This window comes from Perca fluviatilis, chromosome 4, assembly GCF_010015445.1.
Source record: "Perca fluviatilis chromosome 4, GENO_Pfluv_1.0, whole genome shotgun sequence".
Classification (NCBI taxonomy): Eukaryota; Metazoa; Chordata; class Actinopteri; order Perciformes; family Percidae; genus Perca; species Perca fluviatilis.
This window is the reverse complement of record NC_053115.1, coordinates 41,562,473-41,587,377: the sequence shown is the minus strand read 5'-3', so window position 1 is coordinate 41,587,377 and position 24,905 is coordinate 41,562,473. Positions and strand designations below refer to the sequence as shown.

At 41.5% G+C, this 24,905-nt stretch overlaps 2 protein-coding genes across 2 annotated transcripts in view; both read left to right on the top strand.

Annotated features, from left to right (window-relative positions):
- si:dkey-49n23.1 (semaphorin-3D) overlaps positions 1 to 11,701 on the top strand; it is a 126,544-nt gene extending 114,843 nt beyond the window's left edge. The window contains 6 exon segments of the mRNA XM_039796473.1: positions 637 to 725; positions 3,833 to 3,874; positions 4,095 to 4,252; positions 8,140 to 8,204; positions 9,182 to 9,339; positions 10,997 to 11,701. Of these exon segments, the coding sequence (XP_039652407.1) occupies positions 637 to 725; positions 3,833 to 3,874; positions 4,095 to 4,252; positions 8,140 to 8,204; positions 9,182 to 9,339; positions 10,997 to 11,491 (1,007 nt within the window). The 3' untranslated portion in view covers positions 11,492 to 11,701.
- Positions 11,702 to 17,963: 6,262 nt separating this feature from the next.
- Positions 17,964 to 20,618, top strand: LOC120556741 (zinc-binding protein A33-like). Its single transcript, XM_039796456.1, has 2 exons — positions 17,964 to 18,225; positions 18,335 to 20,618. The coding sequence occupies exon 2, from the start codon at positions 18,352 to 18,354 to the stop codon at positions 19,741 to 19,743; it is 1,392 nt and encodes a 463-aa protein (XP_039652390.1). The 5' UTR covers positions 17,964 to 18,225; positions 18,335 to 18,351; the 3' UTR covers positions 19,744 to 20,618.
- Positions 20,619 to 24,905: the final 4,287 nt, after the last annotated feature.

Sequence of the window (24,905 nt, the reverse complement as noted above, 5' to 3'; positions counted from 1 at the left end):
CACTTTAAGCACAAGTTGATCCCAGTTAATGTTGCTTTTTTAACTCCACATTCGGTCCTCTCAGAAAAGCTCCATGAGGTCTTTAAATACTGACTTTAAAAGCATTGAAGAGGTTTTACAAGAAAGAGACCGATATCTGGCAAAAAAATTATGCTTGTAGCCAGAAAAAAAAGCTGTGACAAAAAACTTGGAAATTGAGCACATGACAACAGCAAATGTTAAGGCTTTCATGAAGTGTCGACATGTTGGTGTAACTTAAAGTGTAGAGCAGTTGAATAGAAAACAGTCAATTTGAATCTTTGTGTAGCCCTATTCAATTTTTCCTAAATTGTTGTTTTAAAATGTAATACTATGGGACAACGAGGGCTTAAAAAGCCGTAATATGAATGAATCAACAGTTTTTCTGTGTGGTTTTGTACATCAGAGTGGATAGATTGTTACCACGGTGTAGGTACATTATTTTGTAGTGTTGCTTAAAAAACATTCACAACCGTCCTGAGCGGCGCTGAGCTCTGAGAGGGGAGGGAGAGACTTGCCGGATGTCAGGCTTTATCCCAGCAATGTCCGCCCGTTGAGCCAGATCGACATATTTGATCGACATATTTGTAAATGTTCTTTTCTGCGTTTTTTGCCCAGATGACGGGAAGGTGGTGAAGGCCATTTCAGTCATCAAAGACAGCTGGGACAAGGAGGAGATCATTCTGGAGGAGCTGACGGTCTTCCAGGTCAGATACAACTATCTATCTATCTATCTGTCTATCTGTCTATCTATCTATCTATCTATCTATCTATCTATCTATCTATCTATCTATATATCTATCTGTCTATCCATCTATCCAGGGGTGGACTGGGACAAACATTCGGCCCTGGCAAATTCTGTCCATCGGCGGCCCAATTTCAGACGGTGACATTATTTGCTTTTATAATTGCAAAAACCAGGCTCACGTGAGATTATGGCAGCAGCAGCATGAGGCGCACTTAACAGGCTTTCATAATTACATAGTACACACACTGGAGCAATTCATAACACCTTCCAACTACCATGGCACCATCTTAGAATAGAATGGAAATGCTTTCATATTTCAAACATTTTATTACTTAAACACCCAAAACACCAAAGTACAAAGACGCAAGCTTTTATTTTAAAAAGTAGAAGCCCGTTGGCCCCAGACATAAGGCTCCAGGCTGCAGCAGTACATTCTTGCATATTTTTCTCAAACTGGTGTAAAACGCCAGTGCTGCCATATTTGTTTTATTTTTTTTCCAGCAGCCCGAATCGGCCCATTTGCCAGAACTGCCAGATTGCCACTCCACCTATGCATCTATCCATCTATTTATCTATCTATCTCTCTATCTATCTATCTCTCTGTCTCTCTCTTTTTTGACAACTTTCTTCATGCAACAAACTTGCATTAGACATGGCACTCAGGAATGTGGCGGTTTCTTACGAGTTGGGAGTGGGAATATTTATGAGTCAACACCTGCTTTACCTGAATCATAGGGAATACTTTCAGTCAGGCAGTTTGTTTCTTCTTTTCACATCATTCCCACAGAACCCTAAAGGTCCTGTTGCACAGACAAACACACACACGGACACGTAGCTGCACAGGACTTTTATGGCTAAAATCCCAGAGCTTGTTTTGGTGTCTCCCGCTGCCCATCTGCCAGCCCTGCGCAATGCGATGTGCTGCGTGAGGCCTTGCATGTTTCCAGTGGAACATATTTGTCTGGAATGACTCCACTAAACAGAAAAACAGATAGTAGGGCACATATTTCCCAAGGTCCTCTATGTAAATAAGCTAATAGGAATGAGGAGGGTAGAAATAGAGGAATACGGTGGGACAAAAACAGAAGAGACAGAAAGAGAGGAGAGCATGTGGATGAGATGTGAGAGGAAAAAAGGAAAAACCAAACTACATGAGGAAATAAGAAAGCGAGCACAGGTGAAGGGAAGGAAGAAAGACAGAAAACACGTTAAAAACAGCCACAAACAAACAGGATACCAGACGCACGTTGTCTGTTTACTTATGACTGAAATTAAAACAGGAACTTGCCCATTTCCACCAGCCGCACACACAAACAGGGACTTGTGCAAAGCAGCTGACATCGGCTGTACTGTAGTCTCGCATTGTCAGCTCTATCTCCACAGCGCTGCGGAGTAAGGTCTGGCTAAACCACACATTACATTCTGGCATAGGAGAAACGCTCTGGGTTGTTTGCCTTTCACAATCGTCTTGGGCGGCGCTAAGCTCCGGACGCAGCAACACCTGCTCTGCTACGTAAATGGTCTTGGGAAGGAACTTGTTTTTGTGGAATATTTGCACCCCGCTAAAGAAAATGCTTCGTACAATATTAAATGAAGTTAACTGTTGATACAATACAGTAATGTGAGCTATTTAAATTAGCTGGATATATGGTTAAAGCTCATCAGCTCTTCACATTACATGTTATTTAGTTGATGCTTTTATCCAAAGCGACTTACAATTGCTATATACGTCAGAGGTTGCACGCCTCTGGAGCAACTAGGGGGACACATTGGTTGATGTATCGCAGTGGGAATTGAACCTAGGTCTCCCACACCAAAGGTATGTGTCATATCCACTGCGCCATCACCGCCGCTAACACCACAGCTCTTACCAGTGTATCTCTGTGTGTACTTCGTCCCCAGCAATCCCAGCAATCGGTCCGTAAATGGCGTAACGAGTAGCCTAACACACAGAAAGAGCAGAAGCAGAGGGGCAAAGCCTGACACGCTGCCCATTTACCCCAATTAAGTCCAAAGGGTCATCATCCATTTAAACTTTTAATAATCTTTCTACGTTAAAGTATGGCGGATCGGTATAGCCCCAAAGACTGATTGTTTTGACCTCTGTTAAGTCAATTTCCGGAAATAAAGCACTGTTTTTTGTGATTTTTTTTTTTTTTTTCTCGTGAAAACTGAGACAAATCTTAAAGAAAAGACATGGCTGCGGTGTTTATTTCTTAGCTTTCTATCCACTGAAGGTTTGATCCAGAGGAAGCTGCTTTGTAGCCTGACTGGGTTTCAGAGAGGAGGCGCTTGAATGGTTGGTCAGTTTGTTGGCTGTGACGGGACACAGGATAGCCAGATCACTGTGAAGATACCTGTTCTCCTGCTCTCTATCATGCCGTGCTTGTCCTCCTTTAGGTAGACCTCCCCCAGCTCAGAGCGGTCACGGGTCATTAACTCCCTTTGTGAACCGCTGAAACAAGTCAGTGAGCTAGAAAAATGGAGCTGTGGGGTAATTTAGTCCTCTGAGAAAGAGAGTCATTAGATTTCTCTAATCTCGGTAGCTGCCCTGACCTCTGTAACGTACTGTAGCTCTGAGGTATTCCTCAACCCCTGCACGGATGAAGTATCAGGTTTGTTAAAGAGCAGGACCAGTTGGTTTTGTGTTAATCTAACAAGCTGCCCGTCTTCCTTACAGTAACTCAGGGTTGTCAGCACACAGGCAGCGTAGTTTTGTGTTTCAGGGTGTTTTCCTTGTTTATTCTGCCATCCATAGCAGTTTAAAAACCAACTTTCACAGATTTCCATATGAGTGTTTGGTGTTCATGAAATGTGTATGCACAGTATTTGTTTTTACAGTTTAGTGAAACTGTTATTTAATGATTTTTAAAATGGTTTGGAACTTGGCGTGAGGAAATGCAAAATGCAGTTAAATTCAGGCCAATAAAGTGTCCACAATTACTCTTAAAAACTACTAAAAGATTCCCTTCTTGATTTTTCTTCGTTTCTTCTTCTTTGTCCTGATCATCATAAACATTCATGAATATCATTATGTATTATCCATTTCTCCTTTTTGACCTGCAGAGTCCCACTCCCATCCTGAGCATGGAGCTGTCAACAAAGAGAGTAGGTCTATCTGTCTGTCTGCCTGCCTGCCTGTCTGTCTGTCTGTCTGTCTACCTGCCTGCCTGTCTGCCTGTCTGAAAACTGGTTCAGTTACTGAAGAAAATGTGACAATGCCTTTGTTATGATTTACTGTAATCAGATCCCTCTCCCTTTTTGTAACAGTAGTAGGAGGTATGGTGAACCCACAGAAATGTAATGACTCTCTTCCTCCGGCCCACAGAAGCAGCTGTACGTGTCCAGTGAGCTCGGCGTGGCCCAGCTGGGGCTCCAGAGGTGTGAGTTGTACGGGACGGACTGCGCCGAGTGCTGCCTGGCCAGAGACCCCTACTGCTCCTGGGACGGTCAGACCTGCTCCAGATTCTTCCCCACCAGCAAGAGGTAAAGATGAGGCACAGGGAGGGGGAGACTCAGGATGAGTTGCAGTTTTAATCTGCAGTGTAGCGTCCCTGAAAGCTTTGTCATCATGTGCAGCAGGCAGCAAATAGATGTATTATATTTATAAAAAAATGCTGTCAAGCTGATACCAAGTTGTGATAGTTTCTCACCCATACTGCCAATACTGATATGCAATGTTTGAGAAACAACAAATTCAGAGGCAAAAACAAGTTAGGCTTTCAGACATGCCTCTCATATGCATTTCTTTAAACCAATCACAATCGTCTTGGGGGCGGCGCTAAGCTCCGGACGCAGTGACGGTGGCTCTTCTAAATAGTCTCGGGAAGGAACTTGTTTTGGTGGAACATTTGCACCCCGCAAAAGAAAACGCCACATACAATATTAAATGAGGTGAACTGTTGACAAAATACAGTAACCTGAGCTATTTAAATTAGCTGACACATGGTTAAACCTCATTGGCTCTTACCAGTGTATCTCCGTGTGTACTTGGTCCACAGCAATCCCACCAATCAGTCCCAGTTAGAGAGCAAATGGCGTAAACTGATTCTTTGTCAATCTTAAAGGTGCCCTGCCACACATATTTCATTACTTTTTGCTAATGTCTGAAGTTCTACCATGGACATTTTTTGTGAAAAAAACGCCTTGGTTACCTTGTTTCAAGCCATTCTAGCGTGGTATAGAAAGCCTGCAGGAATACTCAGCTCGATTTGTGCCAATTCTCATTAATATTTAACGAGCTAAGCTGCTTGACTCTGATTGGCTAACAGCTAGCCAATGAGAGCCTGGCTATCAGCCTCCTTTACCCAGCGCAACTGGGCGAGCTCATGAATAGTAATGAGCTCAGGCAACACCACGTCAGACTATCCTGGAAATGTTCTTCCGTTAATCTAGACTATGTGGAGCATAAATGAGATGTGCAGATATGAATGTACTTATGGGTAAAAATCTTGTGAAATCCTGGTGTTTCAGGAGACAACAGGTTCATCTTTGCTTCGTTAGGTAAATTATTTCCCTTACAGTCTCATGAATCCCATCGTAGATTAAAAAAACATCAGTTCCTATGCATTTCATTCAGGTTGTCTTTTAAAAGTTGGTTTGATTTTTATGTCTCTTGAGTGTTTCCCCAAACATTTGTAGCGAGAGGAAAGGAAAGAGACCGAAATAAACTAGATACAAAAAATCTGTTTGTATGCATTTTAATCAGTTTGGTTTTTAAAATTGGGTTGGATTTGATGTCTTTGAGTGTTTGAGAGAGAGAGAGAAGAGCAAGGGAAGGAGACAGAAATAAATGCAACACCTTCTGAAGGGCGAGAGAGAACGGAATGAAGGGAGGGTTAACAATACTGTCACTGACAAACGCAGACTTATGGTGAGAGTGAGAGTCAGTGAAGGAAAGGATGGAAATAAATGGGCAGAAAGACCTTCAGATGTAACAGTTGCAAAGCAAAGAAAGCAGTGGGTGAAGAGAAGGGAAGCGGGGTCATTAAAACGACAGATAGGTCGAGTTAGAAGGAGACGGAGGCGTGACAACACTCTTTACCAAGGCTGAAACAACACGCTGTATTTACCTAGCCTGCTCTTGCTCCATGTCCTCATTCATAATCACAGTCGCTTCATATTTTCACCCCTGAGGAACCGGCACAAACCCAGAAACAACAGCGAGGAGGAGGATTTAATGCTGTTTAAAACAGCTTTATCTAAAGGCAAACGTCATTATGTGTCAGCTGGGGTTTAACTGATGAGTCCACTGTCTGCTCTCACAGACTCTAGCATGTATTGTTAACATTTTTAGCATGTTTTTCGTACGTCATCGTGCAATCCAGACAGGAAAGAAGAGAATAATTATTAAAGAGATTAAAACAAAAGGTTGCACGTACGCTAAAGCTAACCTGGGCTCGTAGAACAAAGGAACACAGCGGGCGTAATGTTAATAGGGTTGGGTACCGAATCCCAGTGCTAATACGGCATCGGTGCCATAACAACCGGTATCTACCAGACCGAATAATGATGCGGATTTCGGTGCTACTGAAATGCCAGCATTGCCCTCTGATGCTCTGAAACGTACGTTAGAGGAAACAGAAGCATTGCTTCATGTGACGCTAGTTAACATAATACACTTGGCAGCAGGTAATGTTAGCCTACCGTTAGCTAGAAGCTAGATTAAACATGCTGACAGCTAACATTAAATGGTGTGACTGTATTTCACTGTATAGGATTCCAACACCGAGACGTAACGGTCTCCAGCTGTTGTTGTCGGAAAAACAACACAAACGGTGCGTCACTTCACTTAAACTCCTAAGAGATTGTGCTGTGTTAAACTGACTCACCCAGTCGCTGTTTCAAATCACACTCCAGAGCCGAGCCAGCTAGCTTCAGTGACCACGCTATCTGGAGCGACCTGTGCTCGGGATCCGCTTTCCAGCATTCCTTCGACTGTGTCAGGAAGCCGCGAGCCCGCTCTCTGTGTCGTAGTTCGGGTTCTAAAAAGGTGTATTTACAAAAAGTCGTATTGTGGGGAAAACAAAACGTTCTTTCAAATAGTGTCTTCCTTTCAGCGTGTGATTTGCAGCTCTCGTGTGTCTCGCCCCGTGAAGCTTCCAGCTTCTCCTTTTTCTCTTCCTGAACGAATCCATCAATGAGTCTCTCCACACACCTGCCATACTGGGTTAAATCAGCGTCTACAAACATGTGACGCATCAGTACTGACCATATCAAAACTAACCACATGAACTTCCTGAAGTTCTGGGCCTCCTGGGAAATCAGGAAGCGGTGCAGCATTAACATTCTGGACGGCTAGCAGAAACAAAGGCTACATTCACACCACAAGTCTTAATGCTGAATTGGGATTTTTTTGCTCAGATTCCATTTTTTGTTTATTACCTTTTAAAATGTGGCATATATCAGATTCCAGTGTGAACTGTTTGCGGTTTCGAACTGACCCGCATGCCCAAAAGACCAATAACAATGACATCAGACGCAGCACGCTGTTGCACTAAAGTTAGGGAGGTTATGGAGGAAGTAAGCATTTTCGCTTTTATTTCAAAATATTTGTGTAATGGTAGCTGTAACATTAATAAGCAGGTGCTGAGGAGGAGAAGATTGAAGAAAAAGAGAGCCAAATTGGCTATTTTGGCCTTTTACGGGGTTATGTCTGCAAATTCACTACAGAGGTCTGTGTGGATGCAGAGTCTGTGTCTAGGTCTAACTCCCACCTGCGCATAATTGTGACAAATGTCAATGTAGATTGATGTAAAAGTCGCCTCAAATCCGCCTTGGTTGTTCACACTGCGGCCGCATTGAAAAAAAATCAGACCTGGGTCTGATTCAGGACTACATATGGAAGTGGTCTAAATCTGATTTGAAAAAATCTGATCTGGGCTAGAGTTGAGTGTTAACCCTACTTCTGAAGAAGTCTGACCTGGTCACTTGACCCCAACAAAATTTGGGCCACTTTTGCCTGCAGTCTGAACGAAGCTCCTTGAGTAGAATTGGATAAAGGAAAGGGTCTTTTGAATGGCAAGTTGAGTTCCAAAGCCCTTCCAGATGGAAGACTAAAGTTATCTGCATGTTTGGTCGATGTGAACTGAGTTACCACCAGAGTACGTCCAGTCTCAAATACCACTTGAGCATTAAAAACTGGAAAAGTATCCCTTAAGTAAATTTAAAACGGATAGAAAAATTTGCAATTAATTTGTGATTCATCAGAAGTTTACTATGGACAATCATGCCATTAATCGCAATTAAATATTTGAATCGATTGACAGCCCTAAAAGTCATTTTAAAAAGTGCATAATACATACAGTCACAAGCTCTTACATTACAGACATATTCTAAGTGTGTTTGTGTGTGTGTGTGTGTGTGTGTCTCAGGCGGGCGCGGAGACAGGATGTAAAGTACGGAGACCCCTGGAGTCAGTGCCCAATCACAGAGGACGGTAAGGATTTCCGCCGTCTGATGTGAATAAACTGTCTCTGTTTGAAATGTCTTCCTGTCATCAGTTACATAACAGACGACCAACTCGGTACTTAGAAACGAGGATTCCCACTTACATACACACTCTTTGATTGATTACGCATGTTGAAGTGTATGTAAAATGCTAGTGGCTCCATAAGAGATCTGCATGAATCTCAGACTTTGTTTCATTTTTGTCAGTGAGCGAAAAACTTGGAAGTGAACGCAACCTGATTTTATAAACTCACATACGTACATGTGATTAAAACATCGGTAAGCAACTTGCTTACTTCTCTTCTTGTCCTTGTTTTATGGAATTTGGACACTAAACGTCCCCTCTGTCATTTCAACAGAGCCACACTTTAAAATGTGTACTACTATCATTGTACTGTCATTCATTTTGAAAGAGTGAGTGTCTTTGTTTTCCACATTTTCATACTTTATTTCTTGCAAAACAAGGCATTCACTATTGCTGGACTACCAAAAAACAAAATCAATATACAGTATTGACTGACAATATACAGGAAAATATCTTCTATTACTGTTCTGTTCTGCAGGCAGGCCTAGGGCGCACTCTAGGGATGGAGCTGAGTCACTGCAGTTTTCTTCACTTCCCACATACAATGTTCATGTAAATGTTTCTAAAAAATGTCAGAATTCTCTTAATCTGCTCGAGTCTGTGCTCATTTTTGTTTAAAGAAGGTGATACACTGACACTCAATCCCCCTTTTTCCTTATGCAACAGTTATTTTGTGTGTATAATTGTTTATGAAATAAATCATTATGAAATAAATAATTTCCAACCAAGGCAAATTGCACATAAATGTAACTTATTGTGGCAATAAACTCTTTTCTGATTCTGAGAATTGCCTTTATTATAATCTGTTTTCAGATTCACATTGAGCATACAGAAAATACTGAGTGTATTTCTGTTTATTTTCTCCCCTGTTGCCCCGTCAGATTCGGAGTCTGTGGAGGTGAAGTCAGTGTACGGTGTGGAGGGAAACTCCACCTTCCTGGACTGTGTTCCTCGGTCTCCGCAGGCTGAGCTCAGGTGGACGCTGCAGCACACGGAGAGCCAGCAGCAAGCGCTCAGTCAGACGCAGGAAAGCACAGAGGTGAGACAAAACATTTTCCTACCGGATTCTCTCAGCAAACAAGGTATAATTCAAACATTTTCAGGGATGCACCAAATCCAGGATTCGGCTTCGATTTGGCCGAATATTGGGCTTTTTGACGTGTTTCGGTTGCTGCGGAACCTTAGAGTTTTTTCCCACAGAACCTACGCTTGCACTACGCCCCCCTACATAATGATGCCGACGCTGATTACGGGAAGGTGTTTACGTAGGTGGACCGTTCAATGCCGTAGGCTGTGAGAAAGTGAAAATGGAACTTGTGAGTAGAAAAAGTGTTGTTTGGCAGTACTTTCATTCAAAAGAAGGCCATTCAAGTCCAGCTACGTGTTCAATTTGCAATGCCGATTTGGCGAGGACCCTAAACAATACACAACATGGCCGCTGTTAAAACATTTGTGTATGAAACATCCGAAAGAATACGAGTTGTGCATGAAGGAATCTACAGACAGCAGCCAAAATGCAGCAACTTCAGGTACGGCAAAGGAAGGACAGAAAAGGACAAACATACACTGCTGTGGACGTTGTTTACTTCATTAATGTCTTTACTGTGTTAATGGACTGAGGATGGGAGTAGGATTTGGTATTTGGTTTCGGATTCGGCAGAATCTTAACCAGTGAATCAGTATTCGGCCGAACCCCAAAAATCTGGATTCGGTGCATCCCTAAACATTTTCCAATTTGACAAGTTCATCATATTTGAATTTAGGTAACTCGGCACACGCTGCACATTCGATTATTATCATGGTCAGCTGGGAAGACTGGCCGAGCAGGTTCACCTGTACAAACATCCGTATGATTCTTTGTGTGCAGACCACAGGGAGTTAAATGGACTTAAATATGTATAAGAGAGGGACACCACTCATTGAAAGAGTGTTCGTAACATCGAGAGGCAGAAAGTAATTTCGATTTGAAGATAAGCGACAGTCACGTTAATAATTAGAGCACACAAATGCAATGCAATGTTTGCCGGCCAGTACGTCAGTGTTAATCCTGGATGTGTTTACTACTGTTGCCAGACAGCCTGATTTCCTTTCCTTGAACTTTCTTCTTCCTTACTACTTTTGCTTATTTCAGATTAGTTTGTTTGTACGCTCCCTGACATTTCTGGGAATAAATGTTAAGGGACTAGATTCATAGAGCGCTTTTCCAGTCTTTACGACTACTCAAAGCACTTTTACATCGTACAGGAACCATTCACATAAATTCACACACTGGTGGCCGAGGCTGCCATACAAGGTGCCACCTGCTCATCAGATAAACATTCACTCTCATTCACACACTGATGGCGCAGCATCGGAAGCAATTCGGGGGTTCAGTGTCTTGCCCAAAGACTCTTCGACATGTAGACTGCAGGGGTAAGGGATCGAACCACCAAGCTTCCAATTGGCAGGCAACCGCTCTACCACCTGAGCCCAAAGCCGCCCCAGAAAGATACTGCAACCAACAATGGGTTGAGCATCAAAGTCTCTGTTTATGCTCATAGCTCGCGCACCATCTACAGAGGCCTGCGCCACGGCATCTTCCGCGAGTATGAACAAAGCTTAATGTGTTTCATTCAACTCTATCTCAACTGTCAATGTTAACGTCATCCTCTGGTCTGTCCATCTGTCTGTTTGTCTCCTCTCTGTCTCGCTCTCAGCTCCGTCAGAGCGATGACGACCGCATCCTTCACATGAAGCGGGGTTTGCTGGTTCAACGCCTGGAGCTGGCTGACTCGGGCCTTTACACCTGCGCCAGCCACGAGCACTCCTACAGCCAGGTCCTGGCCAGATACCGCATTCACATTATCCCCAACCACAGCCTCCAGCCGACCCGCTACCAGCAGAACCACAGCCCGATCCACCCGGGCCCAGGCAGCCTCGGGAGGATCAGCCCAGCTGGTGTCGCTGGGTTTCTCGGCCAGTCGTCGCCCCTTCAACCTCCGGTGCCGGGACACAGGAACTCGTGGCTTCCTCTGAAGAGCTACAAAGACCTGCACATGGTGGGGACCAACAGTCTGAGTGTGGACGAGTACTGCGAGCAGCTGTGGTACCGCGAGAAACGCCGGCAGCAGAAGCTCCGCACCCTGAAGCTGAAACAGGAGAGCAGGAAAGCCCGGGTGAGGCGGAACAACCCTCCGGAGATTCCCCTCTAGTTGCCCGGAGAACACAGAGACTGCTCATGGACAACAGATCCTGTACATGCAGAGGACACGGAAAGGTTTGTTTTTAGCAAATAAAGCTCAAACTGCTAGCGTGACACCAGCCATATTTACCATTAAAGACTGTCAGTAATAAAAAAAGACATATACAGTGCCTTGCGAAAGTATTCGGCCCCCTTGAACTTTTCGACCTTTTGCCACATTTCAGGCCTCAAACATAAAGATATAAAACTGTAATTTTTTGTGAAGAATCAACAACAAGTGGGACACAATCATGAAGTGGAACGAAATTTATTGGATATTTCAAACCTTTTAAACAAATAAAAAACTGAAATATTGGGCGTGCAAAATTATTCAGCCCCCTTAAGTTAATACTGTGTCGCCACCTTTTGCTGCGATTACAGCTGTAAGTCGCTTGGGGTATGTCTCTATCAGTTTTGCACATCGAGACTGACCTTTTGCCCATTCCTCCTTGCAAAACAGCTCGAGCTCAGTGAGGTTGGATGGAGAGCGTTTGTGAACAGCAGTTTTCAGTTCTTTCCACAGATTCTCGATTGGATTCAGGTCTGGACTTTGACTTGGCCATTCTAACACCTGGATATGTTTATTTGTGAACCATTCCATTGTAGATTTTGCTTTATGTTTTGGATCATTGTCTTGTTGGAAGACAAATCTCCGTCCCAGTCTCAGGTCTTTTGCAGACTCCATCAGGTTTTCTTCCAGAATGGTCCTGTGTTTGGCTCCATCCATCTTCCCATCAATTTTAACCATCTTCCCTGTCCCTGCTGAAGAAAAGCAGGCCCAAACCATGATGCTGCCACCACCATGTTTGACAGTGGGGATGGTGTGTTCAGGGTGATGAGCTGTGTTGCTTTTATGCCAAACATAACGTTTTGCATTGTTGCCAAAAAGTTAGATTTTGGTTTCATCTGACCACAGCACCTTCTTCCACATGTTTGGGGTGTCTCCCAGGTGGCTTTTGGCAAACTTTAAACAACACTTTTTATGGATATCTTTAAGAAATGGCTTTCTTCTTGCCACTCTTCCATAAAGGCCAGATTTGTGCAGTATACGACTGATTGTTGTCCTATGGACAGAGTCTCCCACCTCAGCTGTAGATCTCTGCAGTTCATCCAGAGTGATCATGGGCCTCTTGGCTGCATCTCTGATCAGTCTTCTCCTTGTATGAGCTGAAAGTTTAGAGGGGACGGCCGGTCTTCGTGAATTTGTAGTGGTCTGATACTCCTTCCATTTCAATATTATCGCTTGCACAGTGCTCCTTGGGATGTTTAAAGCTTGGGAAATCTTTTTGTATCCAAATCCGGCTTTAAACTTCTCCACAACAGTATCTCCGGACCTGCCTGGTGTGTTCCTTGTTCTTCATGATGCTCTCTGCGCTTTACACGGACCTCTGAGACTATCACAGAGCAGGTGCATTTATACGGAACTTGATTACACACAGCTGGATTCTATTTATCATCATTAGTCATTTAGGTCAACATTGGATCATTCAGAGATCCTCACTGAACTTCTGGAGAGAGTTTGCTGCACTGAAAGTAAAGGGGCTGAATAATTTTGCCGCCCACTTTTTTCAGTTTTTTATTTGTTAAAAAGTTTGAAATAGCCAAAGAATTTCGTTCCACTTCATAATTGGGACCCAGCTTGTTGTTGATTCTTCAAAAAAATTACAGTTTTATATCTTTATGTTTGAGGCCTGAAATGTGGCAAAAGGTCGAAACGTTCAAGGGGGCCAAATACTTTCGCAAGGCACTGTGTATATATATATATATATATATATATATATATATATATATATATATATATATATATATATATATATATATATATATCCTCACCCTGAATATTTTTGACGGAATTTGGTGTAGACTTTTTTCATTAAAAAACTGTGTCTGATGATAAACTAGGTCATGACAACTGAGAATCCCAAATGTGCAGGTCAACGCATTCTCATGAACAGGTTCATATGATAACAAACAAAAAGTTATGCACAACAATTCGTATGATATTCTACGAAATTAGGGGGTCACATGATGAGTATCTTGTAATATCAGTCCATCAGAACAGAAACAAGTAGACATGGTTATGACAGAAGAAATGCATCTGATCATATTTCAGTTTACATGATGTCATCTTATAAACTGTCGAGTACAAGCTACCATTTATTGTGGCACTTATTTATCGATTAACAAATATCTACACTTCAACACTCCCTTTTTGTCCCTTTTTCTATCCAACATATCTATTTAGTAAAGCTGCAAAGATTTATTCGCTAACTATTTTGACAATCGGTTTGAGTCCAAATTTTCTGATGTCAGCTTGTTAAATGTGAATATGTTCTAGTTTCTTCTCTGCTCTGTGACAGTAAACTGAATATCTTTGAGTTGGGGACAAAACAAGACATTTGAGGACGCCATCCTGGGCTTTTTTGGAAACACTGATCATATTTTTTTATCATTTTCTGACATTTTAGAGACCAAACAACTAATCCATTCATGCAGATAAGAATCTACAGATTAATCCACAATTAATATAATCGTTAGTTGCATCCCACTGCATCCCCATGCAAAATGCACCACACATCTGACTGACGTACAGAGGAATGTATCACGCATGATGCAGACAGAAATATGTATACTATATATAGAGTATAAGTTAATGACAGAAGACTTAACAAGGGAAGTGTTTGCCTGATTCACTGCAACACATTTAACTGTGTGTAAACATATAATATTTCACATGTATTTATGTTTGTTCTGAGATGTAATGCTGATCTACACAGATAAGATCTACTTCATGGATAGGCCTCAGTGGACACGCACACAAGAAACGGACATTGCTTGAAAATACATTATGTATAGCCTTTGAATTCTGCCATGTAACTAATAATTATTATTCACGTCAATGTATATTAAAGAACTATTTTTGATAGTTTGTATTTTTAGAATTTTAGTACTTTTTCTTTGTTTATATAAACGTGTTTCTCATAAGCAAAATGAACACTTTTTTTAAAACTTTGCTTTAACTTTAATAAGCTTTGAGATCAAGAAATGAAATTGTGTTAAGTTACTGTATGTGAATAAGCCACAAATTGTTGTAAAATAAAAAATATATAATGAAGACATTTTGGGGTTTTAATTTGTTGTCACTTGCAGAGTACTTCCAAAGGTAGAATAACACACATTTGTTTTGAGTTTGTAATATAAGAGCGTTGTATGGAACAGAGACAACTATAGGAAGGGTTTGCTATGGTTATACAGTGGGGAGAACAAGTATTTGATACACCACCGATTTTGCAGGTTTTCCTACTTACAAAGCATGTAGAGGTCTGTAATTTTTATCATAGGTACACTTCAACTGTGAGAAAAAAAAATCCAGAAAATCACATTGTATGATTTTTAAATAATTAATTTGCATTTTATTGCATGACATAAGTATTTGATCACCTACCAACCAGTAAGAATTCCAGCTCTCACAGACCTGTTTTCTTCACTCATTACCTGTATTAACTGCACCTGTTTGAACTCGTTACCTGTATAAAAGATACCTGTCCACACACTCAAACAGACTCCAACATCTCCAAAAGGGAAAAGAAAAAAAAGGTGTGTAAAAAAAAAAAAAAAAAAAATTGAACCCCCAAAAAGGGGGGATGGGCAAAAAAAAAAAAGGAGAGAGGGGTGTGAAGAAAAAAAAAAGGGTGTTATTTTTTTAAAAAAAAAAAAAAAAAGAAAAAGGGGGGCCCCCCCCCCCCCCCCCCCCCCCCCCCCAAAAACCCCCCCCCTCAAACAAAAAAAAAAAAAAAAAAAAAAAAAGAAAACAACAAAAAAACACAAGAAAGACCCAGACAAAAAAAAAAAAAAAAAGAAAAAAAAAAAAAAAAAAAACAACACACCCCCCCCCCCAAAAAAAAAAACCCCCACAAAGAGACCCCCCCCCCCCCCCCCCCAAGCAACCCCCCCCCCCCCCCCCCACATCATTAATAACCACCCCCCTGATCCAGAGGAGAAATGGGAGAAGGTCATGTGGTCTGATGAGACAAAAATAGAGCTTTTTGGTCTAAACTCCACTCGCCGTGTTTGCAGGAAGAATAAGGATGAGTACAACCCCAAGAACACCATCCCAACCGTGAAGCATGGAGGTGGAAACATCATTCTTTGGGGATGCTTTTCTGCAAAGGGGACAGGACGACTGCTCCGTATTGAGGGGAGGATGGATGGGGCCATATATCGCGAGATCTTGGCCAACAACCTCCTTCCCTCAGTAAGAGCATTGAAGATGGGTCGTGGCTGGGTCTTCCAGCATGACAATGACCCGAAACACACAGCCAGGGCAACTAAGGAATGGCTCTGTAAGAAGCATCTCAACAATACCCGATAGAAAATCTTTGGAGGGAGCTGAAAGTCCGTATTGCCCAGCGACAGCCCCAAAACCTGAAGGATCTGGAGAAGGTCTGTATGGAGGAGTGGGCCAAAATCCCTACTGCAGTGTGTGCAAACCTGCAAGAACTACAGGAAACGTATGAGCTCTGTAACTGCAAACAAGGGTTTCTGTACCAAATATTAAGTTCTGCTTTTCTGATGTATCAAATACTTATGTCATGCAATAAAATGCTAATTAATTACTTAAAATCATACAATGTGATTTTCTGGATTTTTGTTTTAGATTCCGTCACTCACAGTTGAAGAGTACTTATGATAAAAATTACAGACTTCTACATGCTTTGTAAGTGTGAAAACCTGCAAAATCGGCAGTGTATCAAATACTTGTTCTCCCCACTGTATATGAGAGGTGACAGAGGCAGTTAACCACGAACAAAGTATTGCAGACCTGTTAGGAAAAGAACACACAAAATTTAAGTTTGTAACCTCGTATAGACCAGAACATTTTAAGGGGGACAGAAGATTCCTTTTTTCTCTTACGTTGGCACTTTCCTCACCCACCTCGCTTCTTTCCTTTCTTTTCTTCATCACTGATTGGTTTTATGCTTCCACCTGTCACCCCTACCATAATTGCCGAGTTTTTATAGAACCCAGGCAACTTCTAGGAAAGACCCGCCCTTCAATAGCATTCACACACTACTATTGGCCAGGCGTCCATTGCTTACGCAAGGTAACGAAACCGATTTGTTCAGGTCTTATCCCCTGACCAATCAGCTATCCTAACCTTAACCACTCAAGGTCAATGCCTTACCCCACCATAAGGCTGCTTCGTAGGGCGGGACTTGCCTAGAAGTTGAGTGGGTTCCATAATAACGTGTAATTGCCCATCTGTGGTTTTGGTTGTCCTTATCAGCTCAATGGTGTTTTAAGCCCCCAACGACGACTTCAAGGCAGCGCTGCAACCGTTGACTTCAAGGCACCTAACCCTAACCTTAACCCTTTGTCTTTTATTTTTAGTCTTTTATTTATTTATTATTATTATTATTATTACAAATTGAATTACTTGCCTCAAGACTTTAACATGATGATACACATGCCATTGGTTTTATGCATTTTTACTAACAGTGTTAGTTAGTTAGTTTTATTCTATGACGTATTTTAAATTATTTATGGTTATTTATTGTGTGGCACTTTTTACCTTTTAAACACAGCACTTATGAATTTTTAATGGTATGTGTATATATTTTTTAACCTCAAGGGCAAGTAAGTCAGACAGTATTTATGACCCTTTAAATGTTTTATTTTAATTTTTGAGTTTAAATAAGATGTTTTTAATATTGGGATAGAATTTGTACAATGCAGAATTTTGTATTACATTTACATAACTCTCTCTCTCTCACTCTCTCTCTCTCTCTCTCTCTCTATATATATATATATATATATATATATATATATATATATATATATATTTATTTTTATTTATTTTTTTTTTTAAGTATTTATTTTGTAATGTCTCTAGGAGAGACACCAGGGTAGGTATGGTGACCAGGGTAGGTATGGTGACCTTTTATTTAAAGTTTTAATCTGCCCCTGTCCATCCTGTCCAGTGGTTTAACCTGCTTTTAATATCTGGCCGTCTTTTAAACAGCTTTTATCTAACCGAACCCGGCTTTTTAAGGAGTTCTTTAAGTGTTTTATTCACACCAGTCGTCCCCTTGTTCCCGTGCCCCTTGGAGCACCCATCCTGGGCGCTGCGCTTTAACCCAAACATAACACTAACCATTGCCTAACCCTGGTGCCTAACAGGCAGCGCTACCTGGAAGGCGTTGTTGGGGGCTTAAAACACCAAACACCTCCTTATCATTTGCATCACCATTTAAGTAAAAGTACTCATTATGTTTCCCTTTGTTTTATTATTCCATGTTACACATTTTCCATGATGTTCCAAGATCCTCCATTCCTGGAATATTCCTGAGATACTCACTTATATATAAACTCCACAACATTCAAACTACGTTCAACCTGTTGAACATGAACACAGATGTAGCATCAGACTGCTGTAAACTATCAGTCAACATATCCAGCAATGAATCAGAACTAAGGAATGAGACACACCCCGTGTTTCATGTGAAGCGACAACACTTAGCAGAGTAGGTGTGACAGAGCTCCACCCTTCAACTGACTCACCTGAGGCAAAAACCAGGAAACATAGAGAGATCGAGATACAAAAGGAAAAACAGGATCAGATTCACCTTCAGACCACACTAACAACTTCCTCTGAGTGAGTTCAGCTACAGGAGAGAAAAGTGGAAAACTACAACACTGCTGAAGGTGAGTTTGACTAAAAACACGACTCAAAGTGAAAGTAAATTTCAGTGGAGTTAGTAGAGGAGGGAGGCGAGCCATGACTGACTGTACTTTCTGTCTTCTGTGTTTTCAGCTTCCCTCAGAGACAAAATGGCTTCCAGATCAGAGGAGGATCTCTGCTGTCAGGTCTGTCATGATGTCTTTAGAGATCCTGTTGTTCTGTCATGTAGCCACAGCTTCTGTAAAGACTGTCTGCAGAGCTGGTGGACAGAGAAACCAACACAGGAGTGTCCAATTTGTAAGAAAATATCTTTGTATGAACCGCCTTGTAACCTGGTGTTAAAGAACCTGTGTGAGGCCTTCTTACTGGAGAGAGATCAGAGAGCTTCTGAGGGTCTCTGCAGTCTGCACTCTGAGAAACTCAAACTTTTCTGCCTGGAACATCAGCAGCCAGTGTGTGTCGTCTGCAGAGATTCAGAAACACACTCCAACCACAGAATCAGACCGATCGATGAAGCTGCACGTCAACACAGGAAGGAGCTTCAGAAAACACTGGAGCCCTTAAAAGAGATGTTAAAGGTTTTTGAACAAGTTCAAGTGAAGTGTGATCAAACGGCAAAACACATGAAGGTCCAGGCCCGATGCACAGAGATGCAGATTAAGGAGCAGTTTAAGAAGCTTCACCAGTTTCTAGAAGAGGAAGAGGAGGCCAGGATGGCTGCTCTGTGGAAGGAAGAGGAGCAGAAGAGTCAGAGGATGAAGGAGAAGATGGAGGCTCTGAGCAGAGAGATAGCAGCTCTTTCAGACACAGTCAGAGCCACAGAGGAGCAGCTGAGAGCTGAAGACGTCTCATTCCTGATCAACTACAAGGCTGCAGTGGAAAGAGTCCAGCAGCGCCCCCTGCTGGATGATCCACAGCTGCTCTCAGGAGCTCTGATAGACGAGGCCAAACACCTGGGCAACCTGAGCTTCAACATCTGGAACAAGATGAAGGACATGGTCTCCTACACTCCTGTGGTTCTGGATCCAAACACTGCTAAACCCAACCTTATCTTGTCTGAAGATCTGACCAGTGTGAGACTAGGAAAGAGACAGCAGCTTCCTGATAACCCAGAGAGGTTTGATAAATACCCCTATGTCTTGGGCTCTGAGGGCTTTAACTCAGGGACTCACAGCTGGGATGTCAAGGTTGGAGACAGTACAGACTGGGTACTGGGTATGTTAGCAGAGTCTGTCCAGAGGAAGGGAGACAAACTGTCTGGATTATGGGGAATAGGATTCTATCAAGGCAAATACTCAGCACGGTCACTACCAGATCCAGCCACTGATCTCGTAGTGCAGAAGAAGCTCCAGAGGATCAGAGTGACTCTGGACTGGAACAGAGGAAAGCTGTCGTTCTCTGATGCTGATACTGACACACACATACACACCTTCACACACACTTTCACTGAGAAGATGTTTCCATTCATTAGCACTTGGGATATTGTCCTACTGAAGATATCACCAGTGAAGGTGTGTGTGACAGTGGAGCAGAGCAGTTAGAGATAAAGAGGATGATTATATTCATGATGTTTATTTATTAAAGGGAAAAGTCCCTGAATTTAACCTCTTAATCTGCACCTGTCCTTCTAATGTTTTTGTTTGTTTAAAGTACAGTATATGTTTTACTTTATTTTTGTTTACCTATTTTTTGTAATTCATCTAGCTGACACTTTTATCCAATTGATTTACAATACAACCCAAAAATTGCAAGAATTCTGCATAAATATTATCTTTATTAAATATTTTATTAAACTGCTTCAAGTGGTGCAGTCAAAAGCAAGTTTTTTTTTCATGTGTAAAATGATTTCATTTAGTTTTGATCTTTTGGTTCATTTAGCCTTTTGCTTTTTATCAATACTGTTTTTATTTTAAATTGCTGTTCATGTTTTATTAGTTTGGCTAGTGTGGGTAGAGCCAGGAAGACAGAAAACACTTTGGAGAAGCTGATTTGATCACAAAAAAATAAAAGATTATTCACTTATCAGTAACTGAATGTTTGAGCAGCCAACCATTATTTAAATCAAACTTTATTTTCAATTCTAGTCCAGATTATAGAAATATTAAAATCAATGTTTAATTACATTAAGTGTCTTTAAAATTTTCCAAAACATATGAACAATTTTCTGTTTAATGTAATAAAGAAAATTTAGTTTCATTCAGTTTCCATCAGTTGAATTCTGCTGTTAGTCATTTAATCAGAGGAGGAGTCCTTCTATTTAAGGTGGACATGTCAGTTTTAAGGTGGACATGTCAGTTTTAAGATGGATGTCTCAGTTTGGGTTCAGAATGTATGTATTGTTGGTGATTTAAGAACAGACAATGCTGATTGTAAATTAATTCCTGTTTTTTAACAACATAATAAAACGTTGTCTTTTCTTGGTCGTCATATTTTGTTTTTCAGTTTAATGCTTAAAGTCCGACAGCTTCTGTGAATGTTAACACAATGACAATATACATATGTGGCTTTCGATAGAAAAAACCCCGACCTGGATCGGTCCTAGCAAACTGGAGTTGCTGCAGCTACGTGTACAAGCTAAAACGTCAGTTGTCGGGGCAAGTTGTATAGTGCCTTTGTGCATCTTAATAGACACAAAATGCAATTAATATGTCTGTGCCACATGAACAGGGCCCTAACGTGACAACAAGATGCGTTTTCAAGTCAGACATTGTTAAATTCACCTACCCTGTCTTGATCCTGCCGGTAGGTAGCTTGGCCTGTTAGCTGCTAGCTGTTAGCTAGCTGCCGTCCGTGATAAGTGTGTTCAGCGAGGCTTTTGTGAAAATCATCACGCAGCCGTTCCTTGTGTATTTGTAGCTCATCCATTTTGTGTGTGATCGATATGGTGTTGGTGAGGAGGCTTGTCAGTTTCGATCTGTGTGGTAGTTCCCTAACCCTAACCCGGGCAAGCAGCCTTCATCCCCGCCTTCCTCAACTCCCACAGCCGACAAAAATCCCCGGAGCACCCGGTGGTCTGGTGGATGTCCTCAAGAGGACAGATCATGCCTTTCTGAATGTCTTCTGCCTTCAGTCTCCGGGTTAGCTCTTTAAAATCTGAAGGGTTTTCTACGTCACTAGCCGAAACGATGGGGCTCAACCATGCTAGCGCTAGCATGCTAGCAGTTAGCCCCTTCGTTCTCAATGGCAAAACACTTCTACAACACACACAAGTTCACCATAATCTACTAAAGAACTACTTCCATGTCCCTGTTCTGCAGGTATTCCATGCAAAGTTGGAAGTGCGCCCTCATTTAGAAGAAGTCTCCCGGCTAATCCTGCCTTGTACTGACTGCAGTTAGAGAAACAGCTAGCTAGCAATTGTGAGCCTTACCTAGCTACCTGGCATGTGCGAATCCCAACAAAGATGGTACAGAAGTAGGATGTCTCACTCTGTAGCTAAAATAGAGACCTGAACACATAGATTGAAAAGAGGAGCTGCAGCAATGTGCGGTACAACAAAAATATGGTGTTTTTTGATAATTGAAACCTATTCTGGTACAACTTGAAAATACAATTATGAATCTGAAAATGAGTATATGGCCACTTTAAAGTCATATTATTGTTTCTTTGTATCATTATTTTGAGTACTTGTAAAAAATATAAATACAGTTTTAAATTGGAGGAAATACGTAACTCGTAATCTAATTTTTTCAAATCAGATTTAGACCACTTCCATATATGGTCCTGAATCAGACCCAGGTCTGATTTTTTTCAATGCGGCCGCAGTGTTAACAACCAAGGCGGATTTGATGTGACTTTTACGTCAAGATAAGATATCCTCTGTGAAGCTATTCACAACGCAGTCCCACCACTCCTGGCTTCGTCTCTGCATCCACACAGACCTCTGTAGTGAATTTGCAGCCATAACGCCGCAAAAGGCCAAAATAGCCAGTTTGGCTCTCTTTCTCTTCATTCTCCTCTTCCTCAGCACCTGCTCATTAATGTTACGGCTGCCATTAAACAAACATTTTGAAATAAAAGCAAAAATGCTTACTTCTTCCATAACCTCCCTAACTTTAGTGCAACAGCGTGCTGCGTCCGATGTCATTGTTATGCGCATGCGGGTCAGTTCGAAACCGCAAACAGTTCACACTGGAATCTGATTTAGGTAAGGTAATGTGAACAGCCAAACAAAAAAATCAGATCTGAGCATAAAATCTGAATTAAGCATTAAGACTTGCGGTGTGAACGTAGCCAAAGTGTCAGTAAAATAACGTTACACTTGGCGACTTCACGGCGGTTGCTGGTCTCTTGTTACTGGCTAAGTTAGTTGGCTTGAAAGTCCTGTGTTTTAGGAGCCAGCCAACCCTGACCACCTCCCTACGAGGATTTTCCTGCTCTTATACAACAGCAGATAATGTGCTGACAGTAATAAATGCGTGGAATACATCCCAATTACAGAGCTTTACTTTGTGTAGCTATGTGTACAAATAGTTCATGAGAAAAGCCTGTCAGGGTGTATAACACACTGAAGCATGAATACTTGTTGCTGACAGTTTAAAAGACAATATCTTGTATTATCATTCCATCTAAACAGAAACAAGTAGACACAGTTAAGGGGGAAGTAATGCTTATCAGCTAATATTTCAGTTTACATAATGTCATTTTAAAAACTATCAAGTACAAGCTTCCATTTGTTGTAGCACTTATTTATCGATTTAGAAATATCTACACTTCAACACTCCCTTTTGTCCTTTTTTCTATCCCACTATCTATTTAGCAAAGCTGCAAATATTAAGCCATTAGTTGTCAACTATTAAGTTAATTGCTAACTATTTTGATAATCCACATTTTCAAATGTTTTTTTTCTAGTTTCTTCTCTCCTCTGTGACAGTAAACTGAATATCTTTGAGTTGTGGACAAAACAAGACATTTGAGGGCGTCATCTTGGGACATTGGGAAACACTGATCCACATTTTTTACATTTTCTCACATTTTAGAGACCAAACACCGAAACGATTAATCGAGAAAATAATCCACAGATTAATCTACAAGGTAAATAATCGTTAGTTGCATCCCTAAACCAAACAAGGATTTGTGTTAGTTACTGTTCTTTTTACATGTATCATGAATAGTATTTACACCTTCTGTAGTTCTGCAAAAATGGCACCACACAGCTGACATGAATTGTGTTCAAATCTTGGACTGACGTACAGAGGAACATGCGGACAGAAATATGAATACTACAAAACCCAATTCGGGAAAGTTGGGACGTTGTGGCTTTCGTTTTGCATGGTAGAGTTTTAACTTGCACATGTACAGTAGATGTAGCGACTAACTGTGTTAACTGACAATGTTTTTTTCCGAAGTGTTCCTGAGCCCACGTGGTAATATCCTTTACATCAGCCATCGTCAACTGGCGGCCCGCAGGCCACATCTGGCCCGCCAAAGCGTTTAGTCTGGCCCACAGAATAATCATGAATTCAAAAAATGTGAAGAGGAAAAAATGCGTTCTGTTATTTAGCATTTCAAGCATTTACAGCAGGTAACATTACACAGGTAGAGCACAAACCCAGCCCCTGTATTTGCATCTCTATTCACATGCTGGGATTCTGTACAAGGATGCCCGCTCTCCACACACACAGCTGAGCCGAGACGTGTGTGCGTTAAAACGCACACACGTCTCGTTATAGTCTACAATAAAACCTTTGTGAGTAAAAAATCAATACTTATCAATGCACTCACCTGTATAGACAGGCATAAACATGTAGAAAGTGATATTTCAATCTGCTCTGTCTGCTCAGTCCAATCTTGTCCACAGCGCTGTTTTACGCAAACACAGCTCTTCTCTGCAAATAGCGAATTTTACAAACAAGCTAAAACAAAAGCTGTCTGTTTCTTAGTTTGCTGGGAATCTTGAAATTTTGACAAATTCTTATAAATTTAACTGCTGGCTGAATGAGCCATCCTCTTCACTAGAGCAGTAATCCTATGGATGTATTATAAGACCAAAACAGATGCATGTGGCTACTTAATATGCACGTGAATGATGCGATCGTGTTCTCGTTCTTTATTGTTGATGATGATGCTGGTTGTATTATTTTGCATCAGCATCGTTTCATTGCAAATGGGGCATACATGACGAATGCATAGCCTGCTTATCAGTCCATTCATCATTAAAGCTGGGCTTTTCTATTCAACGTTTCGCTTCAGCCTCTTTGATAGTGACATTTTTACCTGACAACAGCCATTTCTTTCTGCAAGCATTTTCCACCAATCAGGACACTGCATACTACAATCATGTTTCCCTAATCACAGACTTTAACCATCACTCCTCAGTGAACTGTCTCCTAGTCTGAGATCTTTTTCTAGTTAAAGAGCCAGTTATCATTATGGAGTTTCCATGTTTTTTAGGAGTTTGCTCACACTAATCTGAGGGATCGAAGGTCACGGGCATTCCATGTTGGGTTTTGGCCTTGCCGCTTACGTGTAGAGATTTCTCCAGATTCTCTGGATTTTTTGATGATATTATGAACTGCAGATGATGAAATCCCTAAAATCCTTGCAATTGTATGTTGAGAAACGTTCTTAAACTGTTGGACTATTTGCTCACGCAGTTGTTCACTAAGTGGTAAACCTCGCCACATCCCTGCCTGTGAATGACTGAGCCTTTTGGGGATGCTTCTTTATAATCAATTAACCTGTTCACCTGTGGAATGTTCCA